Source organism: Sinohyriopsis cumingii, chromosome 7 (assembly GCF_028554795.1).
Source record: "Sinohyriopsis cumingii isolate HCF-2022 chromosome 7, ASM2855479v2, whole genome shotgun sequence".
Classification (NCBI taxonomy): Eukaryota; Metazoa; Mollusca; class Bivalvia; order Unionida; family Unionidae; genus Sinohyriopsis; species Sinohyriopsis cumingii.
Window position 1 is genome coordinate 32980211 of NC_142967.1, and position 22666 is coordinate 33002876.

At 33.9% G+C, this 22666-nt stretch overlaps 1 protein-coding gene across 1 annotated transcript in view; it reads left to right on the top strand.

Moving 5' to 3' along the window:
• The window catches only part of LOC149794987 (heparanase-like), a 44266-nt gene that overhangs the window by 10992 nt on the left and 10608 nt on the right, over window positions 1–22666 (top strand). The window contains exons 4-8 of the mRNA XM_089964648.1: window positions 3785–3962; window positions 4969–5019; window positions 9773–9973; window positions 17791–17905; window positions 19865–19980. Of these exons, the coding sequence (XP_089820774.1) occupies window positions 3785–3962; window positions 4969–5019; window positions 9773–9973; window positions 17791–17905; window positions 19865–19980 (661 nt within the window). The remainder of the gene's footprint in view (window positions 1–3784; window positions 3963–4968; window positions 5020–9772; window positions 9974–17790; window positions 17906–19864; window positions 19981–22666) is intronic.

Consider the following 22666-nt stretch of genomic DNA (forward strand, 5'->3'; position numbering starts at 1 on the left):
TTTCATTGGCTGTTTGGTTCGCACATGAGCCAAAGCGTAAAGTTGTATTTTTTTAATTTATTTTTTTGCTTAATGGACCCATTATTTTTGTATCAAGACCACTCTTTATTCCAAATGCCCATCTTATCCTACTTTTTGCAAAGGTTTATCTGTCTGTTTGCAGTTTGTACCAGCCTGCCTTAGATCTGAGACCAAAAAGTCTAAAATCCAGACATGAAATTGGATTCTGACCATGGGCGAATTTTGGGTGGAAATAAATCGGGTCCAAAAATTGAGGTTTTTCCCTCTATATTTTGTAGTGCAACTAGAAATTCCAGATTATTTGGTATCATTGTAGAGCTACATCTGTCTACCTTTCTATAATTCCACACACTTTAGTGTATCATACATGACCTTGACGCTACAGAGCTCGGCAGTAGGCTACTACCTCATGCCACGTAAACTCGTCATCAGATTGAAGATTCGTGCACTTAAATATAAGTTCCAACTCTTTCTGGATAGGACCATTATCAATAAGATTTTAACCTTGCATGTGTAGCATTTCAGATGTAGCCTGACTGGGCATTAATCCAGATTTGGTGCCTTGCATGATGGAATAACAGATGGCTTGGACTTTGAAACCCCCAGAGTAATGGCAGCCGTAAAGTGACTTTCTAGCTCAAGTACAGCCTCTATCCATCGCCAAATGATATCATGACAAATAATGTGACAGGGACTCCTTAGTAATGTATGAGTGAGATACAGAATGTAAGAGGGACCTTTCACTAATGTGAGTGTCACGTTTGCTAAGCCCCAGGTATAGAGTCATGTATAAGCAAGCTATAATCTACTGTCTTGAGAATATTACTGTGGCCATGTGTTTGATGTCCAAAGACTGCTGCAGGCTAGTGTTAATCTCTTATGCAATGTCACATGACTGGCTGGAGACCTGGAATCTTGAATCGGCAAAGGCATTAGATTGCATGACTTCTCACCTATATGTTACAGCTTAGTCCTAAGATCAGATGGAAGCCTGTGAGGGGGAATGAGGCATGTTCACATCCATCCCCATGTTGACAGACAGTGAGAGGGACATTGTCTGCTAAGTTTGAATTGAGTAAGAGGGTGTGATTACAATTTCGATCCAAATTATAACTTTCATAACTCGTAAACAAAGTTAGTTTTGCCTGGGAAGATTGCTGAGCAGTAGGGTTACTCCGAGAGAAGCCACTCGTAATTTGGCAGTAAAACTTAAGAGAGCTAGATTCTAATGAAAGACAAAGCTTTGAAAAGGAAGCTTTTTAAGGGACACAGAACTTCAGGTTCAGTTGAGTCCCGAGTCTTCAAGAGTTGGAGACAGAAGTGAGACTAGATGAAACAGTCAAAGTCGACGGAAGTCAAGTTGGTGGAGAAGGAACTGGAGGAGAAGGGAAGGAATTTGAAGAGAGTCGCGGAGGAGGAGGAAAAGGAGTCTTGAGGAGAAAGTGGAGGAGGAGGAGAAGGAATTTAGAGAAAATTGGAGAGGAAGAGGAGAAGGAATTAGGAGAAATAGAGAGAGAAGAATACTGCAGATGAGTAGAATACAAGGACAGGTGGAAATCAATCTCACACTGCTAATCAAGTGACACATTAGGCTATTAAAGGCTCGAGCAGAAGGAGTGTAATTGGAAATTTGAATCATTTGGTTATTCAATTGTTATTCATTGAATTTCAACCTTTTTGTATATTTAACCATCTAACTGTCAGCATTGCTGAATGGGGGCTCAGAGCTTTACATCTATCTTTCGCTAATTTAACTTCCAACCAAAATCAAGCCTGGGTGGGACTTCTAAAATAGTTTAAATAAAATATTGGGAGCACCCTACCCAACAATAACAACCCTCACAGTCACATACAGAATGTAAGAGGGACCCTTGAGTAATGTGTGAGTGGGATGCAGAATGTAAGAGGGACCCTTCAGTAATGTGAGATACAGAATGTAAGAGGGACCCTTTAGTAATGTGTGAGTGAGATACAGAATGTAAGAGGGACCCTTTAGGAATGTGTGAGTGAGATACAGAATGTAAGAGGGACCCTTCAGTAATGTGTGAGTGAGATGCAGAATGTAAGAGGGACCCTTCAGTAATGTGAGATACAGAATATAAGAGGGACCCTTTAATAATGTGTGAGATACAGAATATACAAGGGACCCTTTAGTAATGTGTGAGTGAGATGCAGAATGTAAGAGGGACACTTCAGTAATGTGTGAGTGATATACAGAATATAAGAGGGACCCTTCAGTAATGTGTGAGTGAGATACATAATATAAGAGGGACCCTTCAGTAATGTGAGATACAGAATGTAAGAGGGACCCTTTAGTACTGTGCAAGTGAGATACAGAATGTAAGAAGGACCCTTTTGTAATGTGTAAGTGAGATACTGGTGCTGTAGAATGTGAGACAGACCCTTCTGTAATGTGTGAGTGGGTTGCAAATTCTTGTGCAGTGTTTGGTTTTACAACTAAAATGGACATTTCTCTGCATCAAGTTTGAAAATCTAAGATTGTGATTCCATCAGTTTCTCACTTTTGTTGTTTACACAACAGATTTGCTAAATGTGAAGATATTGGTGTCAGTTAAGTGACAAATTAAATTCATATTTGACTGATATGTGAACATAATGTCTCAAACACTCAACCATTCTATTTGATGTGTGTATATATAACACCTCAAACACTCAGCCATGCTTTTTAATATACATATATAACATGTCAAACACTCATCCATACTATTTGATATGTGTATATAATAGCTACAAAACTCATGCATGCTATATAATATGTGTATGTATATATCAATCAAGCACCCATGCAACTGCTCTGCTGATCTAAGTGATTAGAGTGTCTGCTTCAGATGTGGGAGGTCATGGGTTCAAACCCTGGCCAAGTCATACTGAAGACATAAAATGGCACTAGCAGCTACCTTGCTTAGCACTCAGCATTAAGAAGTTAGTGCTAGGACTGGACAGTCTGGTGTCAGAATAATGTGACTGAATGGACATGATGACCCAGTGCTAGACACCACTATAAACTGCTTCACTGCAGACATTATTGTGGTATGACAAGAAAATTGGTTAAAGCTATGTTAAAATTCCAAATCACACATATATATATATACCCATCAAACACTCATGCACACTATATGTGTATACATATACCCATAAAATGCTCATGCACACTATATGTGTATACATATATGCATCAATTGCTCATGCACACTGTATGTGTATACATATACCCATCAAACACTCATGCACACTATATGTGTATACATATAACCATCAAACACTCATGCACACTATATGTGTATACATATAACCATCAAACACTCATGCACACTATATGTGTATACATATAACCATCAAATGCTCATGCATACTATATATATATATATATATATATATATATATATATATATATATATATATATATATATATACACAAATGGCCATCAAGCAGTCATGCATATTATAAGGTATTGCTTTATTTCATGAGAAACATTAGCACCAATTCTTCCAATTAAACCCATTTACCCGAGATAACAAATAAAAAATGAAGAGCAGTTTAACTGCATTCTTAAATTTTGTACACATATATATAAATTATGAATAAAGATGTCCATTGTGAACTGGACAACTAATTGTTTCATCTGTATTTTAGATCCAACTTGTGCAATACTGAACAGCTCTTCTCTCATTTTTCTAGTTGTAGCTTTTTGTGGTGCATTACAGAGATTGTCAAGGTAGATTGAGTATTTTTGTTTTCCAGAACCCAATGCATTTTACCACATACTGGGTTACAGAGTAAAAGCTAATCAATTAGCAGATGATTATAAGAGGCTTTACCAGATTCTTCATGAAACCTTCCCACAATTCAACAGCAGCCTCATTCTGGGACCATCAGTTACCAAACTTTGCAAAGAAAAATCTATTGCTTACTTCACGCAGTAAGTAATACATGTTTTTGTTTTCAAACTTAATTTGCTTCTTTATGAAATGAAATATTGTCTCCTTAGCAATTTTTGTAATTATGTTTGTGCAATCTCCAAATATCCATTAAGGTAATGAAAAGTTTTCACACTAATAATGTTGCAACAATTCCAAAATATCTAACCATGTAATTGGTAGATAGTAACCAAAAATGATGCCATTTAAGATAGATCTTATTGATCTTTTGTCAAGAGAGACATCCTTATTAACTTATTTTTGTCAAAATAGACCTCCTTATTAACTTTTTTGTCAAGAGAAACCTCCTTATTAACTTATTTGTCAAAAGAGACCTCCTTATTGACATTATTGTCATGAGAGATGTCCTTATTGATTTTTTGTCAAGAGATACCTTATCAACTTTTTTGTCATGAGAGACCTCCTTATTGACTTGTTTGTCAAGAGAGACCTCTTTATTCACTATTTATTCAGGACAGACCTCCTTATTGACCTTTTGTCAAGAGAGACATCCTGATTGACCTTTTGTCAAGAGACATCTTTATTGACTTTTTTGTAAAGAGAGGCCACCTTATTGACATTTTGACAAGAGATACAGCCTTATTGACCTTTTGTCAAGAGATACATCCTTATTGACCTGTTGTCAAGAGATACATCCTTATTGACCTGTTGTCAAGAGATACATCCTTATTGACCTGTTGTCGAGAGATACATCCTTATTGACTTTTTTTTAATAAAGAAAGGCCACCTTATTGACTTTTTTGCAGTATAGGCAACCAAATGGGATGGATACGTTTGACTCCTGATTAGCTTAAAATTTGGAGAGTAGATTAAACTATATCTATTTTTCTCCACTTAATACTGTTTTGACTGACATCAGAAACAATACAGGTAATGTCATAAGATTCAGGAAATTAACACTTCGATTGCAAAGCCATGTTAGACTTCTATGCTTTAAATATTTTTGTTCTTTTACTTTTCCTGCTATAAAATGTTTGATACTTTCAGGTTCTTACAGTCAGGAGGTGGAAAAATTGTCACAGCTGCAACCTTTCATCAGTAAGTCAGATTTACCTGCAATGTTGCAACATATTGAACTGTTATTACTATTTAACATCCCTGGTCATCTGGGTGGGTTTGGTAATGCTTTATTTATCAGGGTCAAAAATCCCAGTCACATCAAGAAAAGGTTAGCTATATTTGAATTTCTCAGTCATCATATCCCAATTTCTTGCATTGAGGCAAGTTAATATCAGAATTTTACTTTTTCTTTTTGATTTTTATGTACCTTTTATAAGAATATTCTGGGTATTTGACTTTTCCATTTTAAATTTGATGTACCCTTTATAAGCATGTTCTGGGTAGTATTTGACTTGTCCATTTAGATTTTTGATGTATCCTTTATAGGTATGTTCTGGGTACTTGACTTTTCCATTTTTATTGTGATGTACCCTTTATAAGCATGTTCTGGGTAGTATTTGACTTGTCCATTTAGATTTTTGATGTATCTTTTATAGGTATGTTCTGGGTACTTGACTTTTCCATTTTTATTGTGATGTACCCTTTATAAGCATGTTCTGGGTAGTATTTGTCTTGTCCATTTAGATTTTGATGTACCCTGTATAAGCATGTTCTGGTGTTATGTATATCTCTATTTTTTTTAACTCTTGGTACCTGATTTTTCTATTTATTTAAAAATTTTATTCATGGCTATAAATTGTACAGAATATCTTTAGATACATTTTGTCTACGTGGCCTGAATATGTTAAGAAAATAATATTACATAGGATCTATATATAGATACCTACATATGTGTTGACAATTAATAATAGGCCGAGTGGTCTAAAGCGTTCGCCGTTACGGATCACTGCCATCTCACCTCTGTCTGCGCCGGTTCGAGTCTCAGATTCAGCCAATGTAGATATGTGAGAAAGCATGCCAGTAGCTTCTCGTGGGTCGGTGGTTCTTTCCGGGGTTTTCCCGGTTTCTTCCTCCACCATTAATACTGGCCGCCACATATGGCCTATCGTGTGCTGAAAAATGGCGTTAAACCCCACAACAAATCCTTTGGATTAATTTCTCGTTGGCTGAGGTATTTTGACATCTCTAGAAGAATTCAGTAACTTCCCATTGGTTGGGGTAGGTCACATAAATAGGCAAGTTCTATGCAAAATGAGTAGTGTGATCTGTTCTATCCAGTGGGCTAAATTGTGAAACAAAAGTCATAATATTAGGTGTATATAAGGAGAAAACTGAGCAGTCAGATTCATTCTGATTTTGGAGCCATCCTCATTTCTTGTGTTCCTGTTGTAAGTCTGCAGACGTTTTATTTTGTCCTTAGATATTATTCGAGAGGAAACATATTTGCTTCAACTGTTGAATGGAAATAGAAAGTGCTCATTATTTGGACTATAATATTCTGGAACTGTTGAGAATTATTTGTAGGAGTTCTGGATGATGCCCTTTTTACAATGTCATGATTCTTGGCCGAACAGTACATTTCCAGTGTTGAAGTTTATACTGAACTTTTCATTCATTTATGACTTTTATAAAATTTTATTAGGATTATTCTGGATTCATGTCATAATACTGTAAGTTCCACTCACTTTTTGATTTATAACTTTGATAATTAAATTCTTTGTTAAGTTTCACAAAACTTGTTAGTTTTGCTTATTTCTATTACTTAGTTTGTGACCATAGAGTCATAACACTCGGTACTGTATGATTTACATTTTGATGTACACTTTATAAGCATGCTTTGCGTTGTTTTTGATTTCTTACTTTGATTTTGATGTACCTTTTTAAGCATGCTCTGGGTTGTTTTTGATTTCTTATTTAGATTTTGTTGTACCCTTTATAAGCATGCTTAAGGTTGTACAGTATTTGATTTCTTATTTAGATTTTGATGTACCCTTTATAAGCATGCTCCAGGTTGTACAGTATTTGATTTCTTGTTTAGATTTTGCTGTACCCTATATAAGCATGCTCAGGTTGTACAGTATTTCATTTTTTATTTAGATTTTGATGTACCCTATATAAGCATGCTCCAGGTTGTACAGTATTTGATTTCTTGTTTAGATTTTGATGTACCTTTTTAAGCATGCTTTGTGTTGTTTTTTGATTTCTTATTTAGATTTTGATGTACCCTTTATAAACATGCTCCAGGTTGTACAGTATTTGATTTCTTGTTTAGATTTTGATGTACCTTTTTAAGCATGCTCTGGGTTGTTTTTGATTTCTTATTTATATTTTGATGTACCCTTTATAAGCATGCTCAAGGTTGTACAGTATTTGATTTCTTGTTTAGATATTGATGTACCCTATATAAGCATGCTCCAGGTTGTACAGTATTTCATTTTTTATTTAGATTTTGATGTGCCCTTTATTAAACATGTTCTGGATTGTATTTGATTCTCCATTTAGATTTTGATGTACCCTTTATAAGCATGCTCAAGGTTGTAAGTATTTAGTTTCTTTTTTAGATTGGATGTAACCTTTATAAGGTTGATCTGGGTTTTATTAGATTTCTTCTTTCCCAAATGGTTATCTGTACCTGGGCATTTAATTTCTTGTGTAAAATTAAATTGCCTAGGGAAATCTTCCTTGGGAAATTTGAAGGCCTATCCTTCATAAGGTTTTGAGGGAAGCGAAATAAGGGATATAAAACAAAGGGAGGGAACTTTCAGATCTTTACAGTTTACAGTTTAATGACTCAATCACTGAAAAACTCTCACTGAATAACAGAGTTAAACATTATGGATTTCATGTGTTGTACTTCATGTACTATCGGCCATTTACTGTACATACTTGTAAGGCAAGTCCAAATGCAGACTGCACAGACTCAGAGCTGTCATTGCATAATGCATCAGTGGATCTGGGTCTGTGCAGTTTGTTAGGAGTAATCATTAGAACAAACAACATAGCTTCTAATCTGTAGGTGCATTATGCTATGGCAGAGGAGAGTATTCATTGCTTGCAGTTGGACTTGACTTATGAGCTAGTATGTACAATAGATTCTCTTAAGTTAGAACATATAATTTTATTTTAAATTTGGGTAAATATAGTGCAATATCTTATAGCGTCAGTACTGTTTCATTGTTTATAAATGTATCTTTAAGTGCAAGATAATACTAAATAATGACTACCATAATAAATTCGACACATTTGGCCCTCCAATTTTCTTAACACCCTATTTTCAAATTTTGTAATAAGTTTTCAATAGTACAGAAATTATTAGGATATGAAAAAAGAAATAAAGATTATAAAACAAAAATAAATTAAGTTGTAACATAAACCAGGGAATATTTTACCTATACTCAAGAACTGGTGCATAAACAGTCAGCCCTCTGGCCATGAAACCACTTTGATAATCCAATTTGTAAGATTGATTACACTGAAGGTGTTATCACTCAGCAGTAATAAAAAGAACAGATGACATGCTCCGCAACTCATAACCAGTCAAATTTATAAACAAAGTGAGCCACAATCTTGTTAAAATTAATTATAAATGGAATACCTTTCTTATGAGACAATGAGTGGAATTAATGAATCACTTTTATATCTGTAAAATCAACAGTCATCAGTATAGGATTGAGCTGACAACTCTGAATAACTTGTGCGATATAAAGTGTTTAAATATTTATGCAGGTTATTATATTGTTTTCCCTTTTCCAGTTAATTAAACTGGTTCACATTTATTTCTGATAAAGCAGTCAACATATCCAGTAGAAAAATTTCACAAGTTACTGTACTGTCAGTTTTATTCACTGGCATATTTCCCATCGGTAGCCTCATTTGGGATGCCTTTGGTTCTGTCATCATACCTGTAATTGAAGTTCAAATAATTGTATTGCCCAAGGATATTTTTGAACCAGTCAGAGTGATTTTACTCCATCACATGTTTAGGGCAATGAAAATATGGAATCTGATTATGGTACCTTTCACATTTTCAGATGGATCCTATGATGAATAGATATTATTTTGGTGATATGTTCTGTTGTCAAAGTACATTTTGTTTTCTTTATGAAACAATATTGACATTAGAACAGGGTCACGTTCAAAGAATTGCCACCCACATTTATTAAGCAGTACACATACACATTGAATAAATGGGATAGTTTTGCACATGAAGAGGAACCCATAACCATAAATGTAACCGGAATTCTTTATTTGCAAAAGAAAATCAAAACATTATCTTGGAAGAATTCTTTATTGGCAAGCAATCATACAGTGCAAACTGGATTGCCTGCCAAGATGTTGTTCTTGCAAGGTTTATCAATAAAGAGTCCTGTCAATAAAGATATTAATTTACTGAACAGTATTCATGAACTTTAGATTTTTCAGTTGTGCATGAATTATCTGGTCAGAGAGTAAAGGAATTATTGTTTATAACCTGCATATTTCAGAGAGTGACTGCAATGCCAATCACTAAGGGTAAATTTGAAAGCAAATATTTACTTAAGTCAAAATTTTAGTATAATATTAAGCATGATTGTAAATGCCTTAATGTTATACAGATAAATGAGAAATGGCATCCAGTATCCATATTGTCCAGTAATATTTCATATACATGTTTTGTACACCATCGGTTCATAAAAAAAACAATTAACATTTTGTTTTACAAAATGATTAGTTTTTGCCGTGAACTTTTGGAAAGTTAGTTTTCTTAAGATTTTGAAAATATTGTTTCTCAATAATCATAAAAATTGATCATTTTCTTACTTACAATCCTTTAATCTTAAAATTATTTTTGTTTAAAGTGTACAAAATTACAGACACAGGCATGTAAAGACTGTAATGTTGGATTTTTCAGTTACTACATCTCTGCCAAAACTGCCACAGAGCAGAAGTTTCTGGATCCTAAAGTGCTTGATTCATTAATCGAAGAAGTGCAGTCAGCTGTGACCATCACAAGAAAGTGGGCCCCTGACACCCAGGTCTGGTTGGGGGAAACATCATCTGCCTCTGGAGGAGGGGCTAAGGGACTTTCTGACACCTACATAGCAGGGTTCATGTGAGTATTTCTTCCCAGTTCTTGAATAGAGCAGAAACAGGCTGTGAAGGCATGCAAACAAAATAGGTTCCCTGGTTTGTTTCTGCAAGAGACAAAAAACTGGAATTAGTATTTTCATGGACTGTGTAAGCAATCAGTTGGGTCTATTCCTGGACAGTAGAATAATCTAGAATCTGTTTCAGCATGAAATCTGTTTGCCTGAATTTATCCAAACCAATTAAGAAAATGGATACCCATCTTTTGGCAGAGCATATAATGGTATGACCCTATTTGTCTGAAATTTCCATCTGTCTGTTAATGTTTACTTTTCCACATGATAACTTGAGTTCTTAAGTAACTATCTTTGCCAAACTTTATTGGTGAGTTCTTCTTGGTGAAGGAAAGAAGTCTATTGATATTGGGGTCCAAGGTCAAGGTTACTGTGACTGAAAGAAAAGAAAAAAAGGATTTTTGTTTGCACAATTACATTTGTTCTACATCACAGACCTAGAACAAACTTTGTGGGTTTCTTGCATTTGGTCAAGAAAAAGTCACTTGGTTTTGTGTCCGAATTTTAAAGGTCACTATGACTGAAAGACTGTAATGGTTTTTGCAGAATAATTTCAGTTCTTGACTACGTACCTTCATCAAAGTTTGTGGATGACATACACTTTGGGTAAGAAAGAATCCTATTGACCTGGTGGTCAACAGGTAAAATGTCAATGTCACAGTCATTGAAAGAAGAAATTTCTTTTGCAGAATAACTTTGGTTTTTAGACAATTTACCATGGCCAAAGTGTGTGAAGGGCTTGCACTTAGTATAGAAGAGGCTTGTCAGTTTTGGGATCAAATGGTCAAAGGTTAGCATCAGAGTTTTATGAGTAACCTTTCTTATTAAGTAAGTTCCATGACCAGGCTTTGTGGATGTCTTGCACTTTAGAGTAATAAAAAACAATTTATTTGGGGTTCTAAAGGTCAGAGGTGATGGTCATGCAAATCAAGAAAATAATGGTTTCTGTATCATAAGTTTTGTTGAAGACCACAAAACTGGACCATTACTGTACATACTCGCTTAAATTACAGATAGAATAGAATTCACCATGCTGTGTATAGTATTAAATTACAGATAGAGTAGAATTCACCATGCTGTGTATAGTATTAAATTACAAATAGAATAGAATTCACCATGCTGTGTATAGTACTAAATTACAGATAGGATAGAATTCACCATGCTCTGTATAGTATTAAATTACAGATAGAATAGAATTCACCATGCTGTGTATAGTATTAATTTACAAACAGGATAGAAATCACCATGCTGTGTATAGTATTAAATTACAGATAGAATAGAATTCACCATGCTTTGTATAGTATTAATTTACAAACAGGATAGAAATCACCATGCTGTGTATAGTATTAAATTACAGATAGAATAGAATTCACCATGCTGTGTATAGTACTAAATTACAGATAGAATAGAATTCACCATGCTGTGTATAGTACTAAATTACAGATAGAATAGAATTCACCATGCTGTGTATAGTATTAATTTACAAACAGGATAGAAATCACCATGCTGTGTATAGTATTAAATTACAGATAGAATAGAATTCACCATGCTGTGTATAGTATTAAATTACAGATAGAATAGAATTCACCATGCTGTGTATAGTACTAAATTACAGATAGGATAGAATTCACCATGCTGTGTATAGTACTAAATTACAGATAGAATAGAATTCACCATGCTGTGTATAGTATTAATTTACAAACAGGATAGAAATCACCATGCTGTGTATAGTATTAAATTACAGATAGAATAGAATTCACCATGCTGTGTATAGTATTAAATTACAGATAGAATAGAATTCACCATGCTGTGTATAGTACTAAATTACAGATAGGATAGAATTCACCATGCTCTGTATAGTATTAAATTACAGATAGAATAGAATTCACCATGCTCTGTATAGTATTAAATTACAGATAGAATAGAATTCACCATGCTGTGTATAGTATTAATTTACAAACAGGATAGAAATCACCATGCTGTGTATAGTACTAAATTACAGATAGAATAGAATTCACCATGCTCTGTATAGTATTAAATCACAGATATAAATTAGAATAGAATTCACCAAGCTCTGTATAGTATTAAATTACAGATAGGATAGAATTCACCATGCTCTGTATAGTATTAAATTACGATAGAATATAATTCACCATGCTGTGTATAGTATTAAATTACAGATAGAATAGAATTCACCATGCTCTGTATAGTATTAAATTACATATATAAATTAGAATAGAATTCACCAAGCTCTGTATAGTATTAAATTACAGATAGGATAGAATTTACCAAGCTCTGTATAGTATTAAATTACAGATAGGATAGAATTCACCATGCTCTGTATAGTATTAAATTACAGATAGAATAGAATTCACCATGCTCTGTATAGTATTAAATTACAGATAGAATATAATTCACCATGCTGTGTATTGTATTAAATTACAGATAGAATAGAATTCACCATGCTTTGTATAGTATTAATTTACAAACAGGATAGAAATCACCATGCTGTGTATAGTATTAAATTACAGATAGGATAGAATTCACCATGCTCTGTATAGTATTAAATTACAGATAGAATATAATTCACCATGCTGTGTATTGTATTAAATTACAGATAGAATAGAATTCACCATGCTTTGTATAGTATTAATTTACAAACAGGATAGAAATCACCATGCTGTGTATATTATTAAATTACAGATAGAATAGAATTCACCATGCTGTGTATAGTACTAAATTACAGATAGAATAGAATTCACCATGCTGTGTATAGTACTAAATTACAGATAGAATAGAATTCACCATGCTGTGTATAGTATTAATTTACAAACAGGATAGAAATCACCATGCTGTGTATAGTATTAAATTACAGATAGAATAGAATTCACCATGCTGTGTATAGTATTAAATTACAGATAGGATAGAATTCACCATGCTGTGTATAGTACTAAATTACAGATAGGATAGAATTCACCATGCTGTGTATAGTACTAAATTACAGATAGAATAGAATTCACCATGCTGTGTATAGTATTAATTTACAAACAGGATAGAAATCACCATGCTGTGTATAGTATTAAATTACAGATAGAATAGAATTCACCATGCTGTGTATAGTATTAAATTACAGATAGAATAGAATTCACCATGCTGTGTATAGTACTAAATTACAGATAGGATAGAATTCACCATGCTGTGTATAGTATTAAATTACAGATAGAATAGAATTCACCATGCTGTGTATAGTATTAAATTACAGATAGAATAGAATTCACCATGCTGTGTATAGTATTAATTTACAAACAGGATAGAAATCACCATGCTGTGTATAGTACTAAATTACAGATAGAATAGAATTCACCATGCTCTGTATAGTATTAAATTACAGATATAAATTAGAATAGAATTCACCAAGCTCTGTATAGTATTAAATTACAGATAGGATAGAATTCACCATGCTCTGTATAGTATTAAATTATGATAGAATATAATTCACCATGCTGTGTATAGTATTAAATTACAGATAGAATAGAATTCACCATGCTCTGTATAGTATTAAATTACATATATAAGAATAGAATTCACCAAGCTCTGTATAGTACTAAATTACAGATAGGATAGAATTCACCAAGCTCTGTATAGTATTAAATTACAGATAGGATAGAATTCACCATGCTCTGTATAGTATTAATTTACAAACAGGATAGAAATCACCATGCTGTGTATAGTATTAAATTACAGATAGAATAGAATTCACCATGCTCTGTATAGTACTAAATTACAGATAGAATAGAATTCACCATGCTGTGTATAGTACTAAATTACAGATAGAATAGAATTCACCATGCTGTGTATAGTATTAATTTACAAACAGGATAGAAATCACCATGCTGTGTATAGTATTAAATTACAGATAGAATAGAATTCACCATGCTGTGTATAGTATTAAATTACAGATAGAATAGAATTCACCGTGCTGTGTATAGTACTAAATTACAGATAGGATAGAATTCACCATGCTGTGTATAGTATTAAATTACAGATAGAATAGAATTCACCATGCTCTGTATAGTATTAAATTACAGATATAAATTAGAATAGAATTCACCAAGCTCTGTATAGTATTAAATTACAGATAGAATAGAATTCACCATGCTCTGTATAGTATTAAATTACGATAGAATATAATTCACCATGCTGTGTATATTATTAAATTACAGATAGAATAGAATTCACCATGCTCTTTATAGTATTAAATTACAGATAGAATAGAATTCACCATGCTGTGTATAGTATTAAATTACAGATAGAATAGAATTCACCATGCTCTGTGTAGTATTAAATTCCAGATAGAATAGAATTCACCATGCTGTGTATAGTATTAATTTACAAACAGGATAGAAATCACCATGCTGTGTATAGTACTAAATTACAGATAGAATAGAATTCACCATACTCTGTATAGTATTAAATTACAGATATAAATTAGAATAGAATTCACCAAGCTCTGTATAGTATTAAATTACAAATAGGATAGAATCCACCAAGCTCTGTATAGTATTAAATTACAGATAGGATAGAATTCACCATGCTCTGTATAGTATTAAATTACAGATAGAATAGAATTCACCATGCTCTGTATAGTATTAAATTACAGATAGAATAGAATTCACCATGCTGTGTATAGTATTAAATTACAGATAGAATAGAATTCACCATGCTCTGTATAGTATTAAATTACAGATAGAATAGAATTCACCATGCTCTGTATAGTATTAAATTACAGATAGAATAGAATTCACCATGCTCTGTATAGTATTAAATTACAGATAGGATAGAATTCACCATGCTCTGTATAGTATTAAATTACAGATAGAATAGTATTCACTATGCTGTACATAGTTTCTTGTGCAATAACAAATAACTCAACTTTGTGTGCATGATGTGTTATCAAAGTTGGAGAGACTTTTAAGTTGCTATATGGTTTTTTGTGTTATATATCTATTCTTGTTGTTTGATTTTATGATAACTCCATTAGGCACAGTAGAAGGGGTTTCTTCTTTTTGAAAGTAGTTCCTAGCACGTGGACACCATAACTGAAACGATGTGACGGAGACAACCAGACTGAGATAAGAAAAGTAACTCTAGCAAAACAGCTAAGATTTGTCTGTTGCATGGAGGAGAAAACAACTGCTGCATATCCAGGTTGACTCTTTGTTTTTGAAGCTGATTTCTGTAAAATTAACATGAAGACTGTAATAAGTTAAAAATCTTGTTCAGTCATTTGTGACCTGTTTTATGTCAGTAATAATAACAATTCTAGAAATCAAATGGTTAAACACATGATGAAACACATAGTTCGAGTTTCAAGAGCTGTTCTTACATGGAAAAATTGACCAGACTAGGCCCATCTTTCACAAAACAACTTAAGCTTGTGTATATACCTGGTTCTGTTTTTTTATCAGCCATCATTTGAGAATTACAACAAAAATAATCCTAAATAGCTTATTTTTTGAAACAATTGTGACTGCATTTTTTGCCTATAACATTGTATGGAGAGAGAAAATAGACAAGTATGTATTAAAATTGATTTGTTTTGTGCAAGTATGCCAGGTGTAGATAGGCAATTTTCCTTTCACAGATACAGACAAATAGTTTTAAGAATAACCCACAAATATTTCTTCCATGCATTCTCCATTTTCATTGGCTGTCACCAATAATGTAGTTCAACAATATAGGAGGAATACATGGGTCTGTAGTTCAACAATGACAAATTTTATAGGAATACATGGGTCTGTAGTTCAGCAATGACAGATTGTATAGGAATACATGGGTCTGTAGTTCAACAATGACAGATTGTATAGGAATACATGGGTGTGTAGTTCAACAATTACAGATTGTATAGGAATACATGGGTCTGTAGTTTAACAATTACAGATTGTATAGGAATACATGGGTCTGTAGTTCAACAATTACAGATTTTCAAGGAATACATGTATCTGTAGTTCAGCAATGACAGATTTTCATGCAATACATGGGTCTGTAGTTCAACAATGACAGATTTTATAGGAATATGTGGATCTGTTCCCCAAAAGGAATCTCTTTGTTATGAAATGTCATCCACTCTGTTTTAATCATAGAACATTATGTAGCTTTGTAATTCAGCTAACTAGAATACAAGTCACTAAGTGGAAGACAAGACAAGTCCTTTAGTGAAATGGGTTGCAAATGACTAAAACTTGAATAAAAGACCAAATGTGAAAACACAATGGAGTTTCTAATGTGAGATGACATTGGGTTGAATGGGATATGCAGTGGGGGGGATTGACTATAACTTTTCCTTGAGATGTAATGAATATCTGACAACATTTCAAAAATGTTATATGTTTCTCTCTCTCTCTACAGCCCTGGTGGCCTAGTGTTTAGAGTGTCCACCTCAGAAGCGGGAGGTCGTGGGTTCGAACCCCAGCTGAGTCATACCAAAGACTTACAAAAATGGTACTATCAGCTGCCTTGCTAGGCACTCGGCATTAAGAGGTTAGTGTTAGGACTGGACGGCTGGTCGGCCTGGTGTCAGGATAATGTGACTGGGTGGGACATCATGCTACATGTCTGCAGCTTGATGCTCGAGTGCTAGACATCACTATAAACTGCCACACTGCAGACATCGTAGCGATATGACTGAAACATTGTTAAAGCTACATTAAAAATCCTAATCACATGCACGCACATTCTCTCTCTCCCTCTCTCTCTCTCTCTCTCTCTCTCTCTCTCTATATATATATATATACACACACAAGCACAATATATATGACTAAACAGTCAGCATTTGCTGATAGTTTTTATGTCATTAACCAAGGGCCACATTACCTGTATATCATATTTAAAGCTCCATCTGATATTTTGCATTTATTTGGTCAGTGGTCATACATACCAGTTTTCAGACATGTAAGATAAACAACACAGGACCTATTTTTTATTATTTAAAACCACCCCGTCTCCCTTCTTAAAGACTGCATGGGATGGCTCAGACTTTTAAAAGAGTCATGCACACATATAGATACCCCTCCCCTTTCTTATCCCATACATTAAAGTCACTCTTAAATGAATTAGGGGGAATTGTGTGACATTATGCCTACAAGCATACATACGTACATGTCCAGCCAGGCAGGATCACATTATTGCTCTATGCACTCATACATACACATCCAGTCAGGCAGGATCACTTTATCCCTGTATTCAGATGTGCATACACATCCAGTCAAGCAGGATCACTTTATGCATGTATTCATACATACATACACATCCAGTCAGGCATGATCACATTATGCCTGTATTTATTCATACATACACATCCAGTTAGGCAAGACCAATTTGTGCCTGTATTCATACATGCATACACATCCAGTCAGGCATGATCACATTATGCCTGTATGTATTCATACATACACATCCGTCTAGGCAAGACCAGTTTGTGCCTCTATGCACACATGCATACACATCCAGCCTGGCTGGATCACTTTATGCCTGTATGCATGTACATTCAGTCATGCAGGATCACATTATGCCTGTATGAACACATGCATACATATCCAGTCAGGCAGGATCACTTTATGCCTGTATGCTGTATGCATTCATGCATACACATCAGTCCAGGCAGGATCATGTACTTTCCACTTTCTGTTCCAAAAGCAGTGGGATAATGAACAATACATAAACCTTTTTTCTCCCCCTTTTTTAAGTAACAGATGTTTTTATTCAACAGGTGGCTGGACAAGCTGGGTGTGGCAGCAAAGTATGGAGTAGATGTTGTTTTGAGACAGAGTTTTTATAGTGGATACTACAGTTTACTTGACCATAATGATTGTACTCCCAATCCGGTTAGTCATACTATAGGCTTATATAACTATCTAATATGATCAGAAATTATAGATAATTAAAGGTAAGGAAATAATCTAGACAATAAATTAAATTGAAGGAGATTAAATTGAAGGAGATTAAAAATAAAGAGAAGGTAGACATAAGTTCAAGTAAAAATTCAAATTTATAATGATATATACATGGCTTATTATTAATGCTAATCAGCAATCAGTGATTTTGCCAATTGATCACTAAAACCCAGCCATCACTAATCCATTGGAGCTGTGAAAATTGCTGTGGGTTGCTCTTGTCAATGTTCAGAGCTTTTTGTGAGTTGGAATTCCATTTAATGGTTAATTAGTTTGTTTTTATTGTCTTAACTGAATACTACCAACATCCAGCACCTTATGAGGTAAAGTTTATGCTCACAGTGCAAATAGACAGGCACTAAACCACTCATCCATTCATAAAATAATGTTGTCTGATTATGGCCAAAACAGTCTTTGTGCATGTGAAACTTGCCTGGTGTACTACAATCAAGCACTGATTTCGCTACTGATGATAACAAAAGGTACAGGGTCTCAGGCTAGTATTGACTGATTGGTAAAGGCTGTTCACCAACTCAATAAATAATTCAGAATTATATGGTACATTGTGTTTTAATATTTATATCACTGTTGATAAACATTCATTGCATTGTGCAGTGACTATTGTAAGCCTGGTTTAGTATTTGCAAGGTGTGTCACTATCACAGAAATGGCAGAAATTAGATGATAACAAGAAGGAGCACAGTTGCAGTTATGGTCAAGACAAGAGACTAAGAAAGTACCAAAAATGCTGGGACAATAAATGTGAAACGGTTGAAGTATGACCTTGAGGAGACTAATGTTGTGTACTATCTAAGGAATGCAAAAATACTTTTGGTCTTCATTCATGAGACTTGTTGGTGAAATGCAGTTCTTCTTGTTTCAAGTTGATAGTAATAAATAATAAATATTGAATTAGAAATTGAACTGTTTTTTTGTGTGATTTTAGCAAGATCAGTGAAATTTAGGCAGGATCAATAAAACTTTTAGTTTGTGAAAAAAAAATCCCAATTTTAAGCCCTATATGTGTAATATCTGTATATTTTATTTTGATACATTTTACTTTGCATTGTGAATAGAGTGGCAACATTGTGATTACTTCCAGGTTATTTTTTTATTGTTGTTATGGGCCATGTAATAGTAATGACTCATTATGGTAGTCCTATTAATATAATTATTACTACTCTTCTTGGTATTATGAGCATTATCACCACCCCAACCATATTACCTTGACCTCACTTCTGCTATCACCAGCAACAGCAGCAGCATCTGCCACCACCACATGTAAGCTTTATCATATACTTTCATGACAGTAATCACCACCATCATTATCACTTGAGCCACAACCACCACAACACAGTTATTGTCATATACTTTCATGACAGTAATCACCACCATCATTATCACTTGAGCCACAACCACCACAACACAGTTATTGTCATATACTTTCATGACAGTAATCACCACCATCATTATCACTTGAGCCACAACCAACACAACACAGTTATTGTCATATACTTTCATGACAGTAATCACCACCATCATTATCAATTGAGCCACAACCACCACAACACAGTTATTGTCATATACTTTCATGACAGTAATCACCACCATCATTATCACTTGAGCCACAACCACCACAACACAGTTATTGTCATATACTTTCATGACAGTAATCACCACCATCATTATCACTTGAGCCACAACCACCACAACACAGTTATTGTCATATACTTTCATGACAGTAATCACCACCATCATTATCACTTGAGCCACAACCACCGCAACACAGTTATTGTCATCATTAGCAGTGCCAGTCATTACCATCATAAATGTAATATCACAACTGGAATAAATATTATGTAACCAGAAATTAAACTCCTCTGTTATTAGGACTACTGGCTGACATTGTTGTACAAGAACCTGGTAGGAAGAACAGTTTTAAATGTGACATCAAGTGATGCTTCAGGACAATTAAGGGTGTATGCTCACTGCACCAATACAGAAAGGTATGTTCATAGACATTTTTGATTTATTTTGATGCTTTGCTGCACAGAAACACAAGTTATTTAATGTCAAGTCAGTTGGAGTAAAGTGTCTTGCCAAATGACCCACCACAGTATCTGACCAGAACTGATCCAGTGTGTATTACGTATGTACACCTAAGTTAGAGGGCATACTTGCTCAGTAGTAACACAGTTGCTTTGCACTAAGTAACCAAGAGTTTGATTCCTGGTTCCAGCACATGTTATGATAAGTTTATGATGATTTTTCTTAAGCTGACCAATTCTGTATTTCAGATGGGGTTTTGTCTCAGGTTTCTTCCTCCTCCTCAAAGACCACTCCACACCAAGATTGGAACAATCAAAACATAATCTTTACATCAAGAATATACTCTCTGCATCAAGGGTATATTCTGTACATCAAAAGTATAAACTGTATTTCAAGAGGATATTCTTTTTATCAAGAGTATACTCTTTACATCAAGAGTATACTCTGTACATTAAGTGTATACTATATAAAAAGAGTATACACTTACATCAAGAGCATAAACTGTACATCAAGAGTATATTCTTTATATCAAGAGTATAATCTATACATCAAGAGTATATTCTTTATATCAAGAGTATACTCCGTACATCAAGTGTATACTCTGCATCAAGAGTATACACTTACATCAAGAGCATAAACTGTACATCAAGAGTATATTCTTATATCAAGAGTATACTACATCAAGATTATACTCTTACATCAAGAGCATAAACTGTACATCAAGAGTATATTCTTTATATCAAGAATATATTCTTTACATAAGGGTATACGCTGTACATCGTGAGTATACACTGTACATCAAGAGTATACTCTGTACATCAAGTGTATACTCTGTACATCACAAGTATAATTTTCCATGAAGTGTATACACTGTACATCAAGAGTATATTCTGTACATCAAGTGTATACTCTGTACATCACAAGTATAATTTTCCATGAAGTGTATACACTGTACATCAAGTGTATATTCTGTAATGTTTTATACTTTCTGCAGTGAATATTTGAAGAAATGCCAAAGTGTGTTTGGTCTTCCTTGATGAGTTTTGTTGGTGAAATGCAGTTCTTGTTGTTTTGAGTTGATAATAATGAATAATAAATGATGAGTTAGAAACTGAACTTGCTTCTGTTTGATTTTAGCAAGTAGTAGTGAATTTTAGGCAGGATCAATACAACTTTTATTTTGTCGATCCTATGGGTTATTGAAAAAATCTTGATTTCAAGCCCTGTATATATGTGTAATATACATGGAGGACAACCAAACAAACTTTTGCATTTCTTCAAATACTCATTGCAGAAAGTATACAGCATTGCAACCTACCTGTTCCAACTGCAAAGGACATTGACCTTGATCTGCTATCACATAATGTGTCAGCAAGATCTTGCTCTATGCAGTTTCTTATCAGTAATCAGTACATAGACCCTGAACTGTTGGCAGACTATGTGGCAACAGATCAGGATCTGTGTTGTTTGCAGTTGGATTCAACTTATAAGTATGTAAATATTGTATAACTTAAAAACATGCTACCATTGATGTGGTGGGACATAGAAATCCTATGGACATAAAATAATCAAAAATATTACATGTTACTACTGTTCTGGTTGATGGCACTATTTGGACGAAAACTTACAAGTGAGTATATATGACTTGATGATAAGCACATCCATCATTTTTACACAACTACCCATCCATCATTTTTACACAACTTTGGCAAATATTTGCTAAGGATATCAGTCACATAATAAGCCTACCCCCAACTTTTGACAAATATATTAGGCTGGCCCTAGGTCTTGTCTTAGACGAAACACTGTAGTAAAACGTTGATTTCTTTTTTCTTATAGAAGTTATCCTGAGACCTCTATCTCATCCAGAACAATGAGATATCCTCTAGACCCATAATGTGTTCTTTATACTATAGTTATCTCCTTCACCCTCAGCAGCTTGTACCCCTATGCAATATTGTTAACATTTAAATATAAATAACATTTATATATAAAATTTATTCATCTCTTTTGAATTTTAAACCAACCATCCACATCTCTATGCAAGCACTATTGTCTCCATTCCACTTTATGTGAATGGTTTGGCTAATATTAATCCAATCAGTTGAATTTGGAACCAATAATACCTGATCATAAATTTGACTAGCCTTGTGCAGTTGCATGCTAGGATGCTGGTACATCTTTTTTTTTGAGAATGAGGAATTATTATAGCAATACCTATTTTGCTGATGGTTTCTGAAGAAAGTGTCAGAAGATGAAATAATAATATAAAACATACAAGCACAACCTGATTCATTTGTATATATATATATATATATATATATATATATATATATATATATAAATGCATGAAGGTTCGTTGTAATCAACAAATGTCCAAGTGACCAGAGAAAGATGTGACATGATCATCATTAGCCAGGTCATTTACCTTGAATAGAATTGGATAAATGGATATTTTGCATTGAGATATGGAAGGTTGGCTACAGTATTAAATATATCATGTTACAGAGGGTTAAAAAAACCTATAATTAATATAATTTTATTTAGTCAGTCATTTTTAAAGACAAAATCTGTTTCTCCTTGGGAGTCTGGATTATTACCATTTGACTTGTCTGCATAGGTAAAATGTAATGAATCTCATTG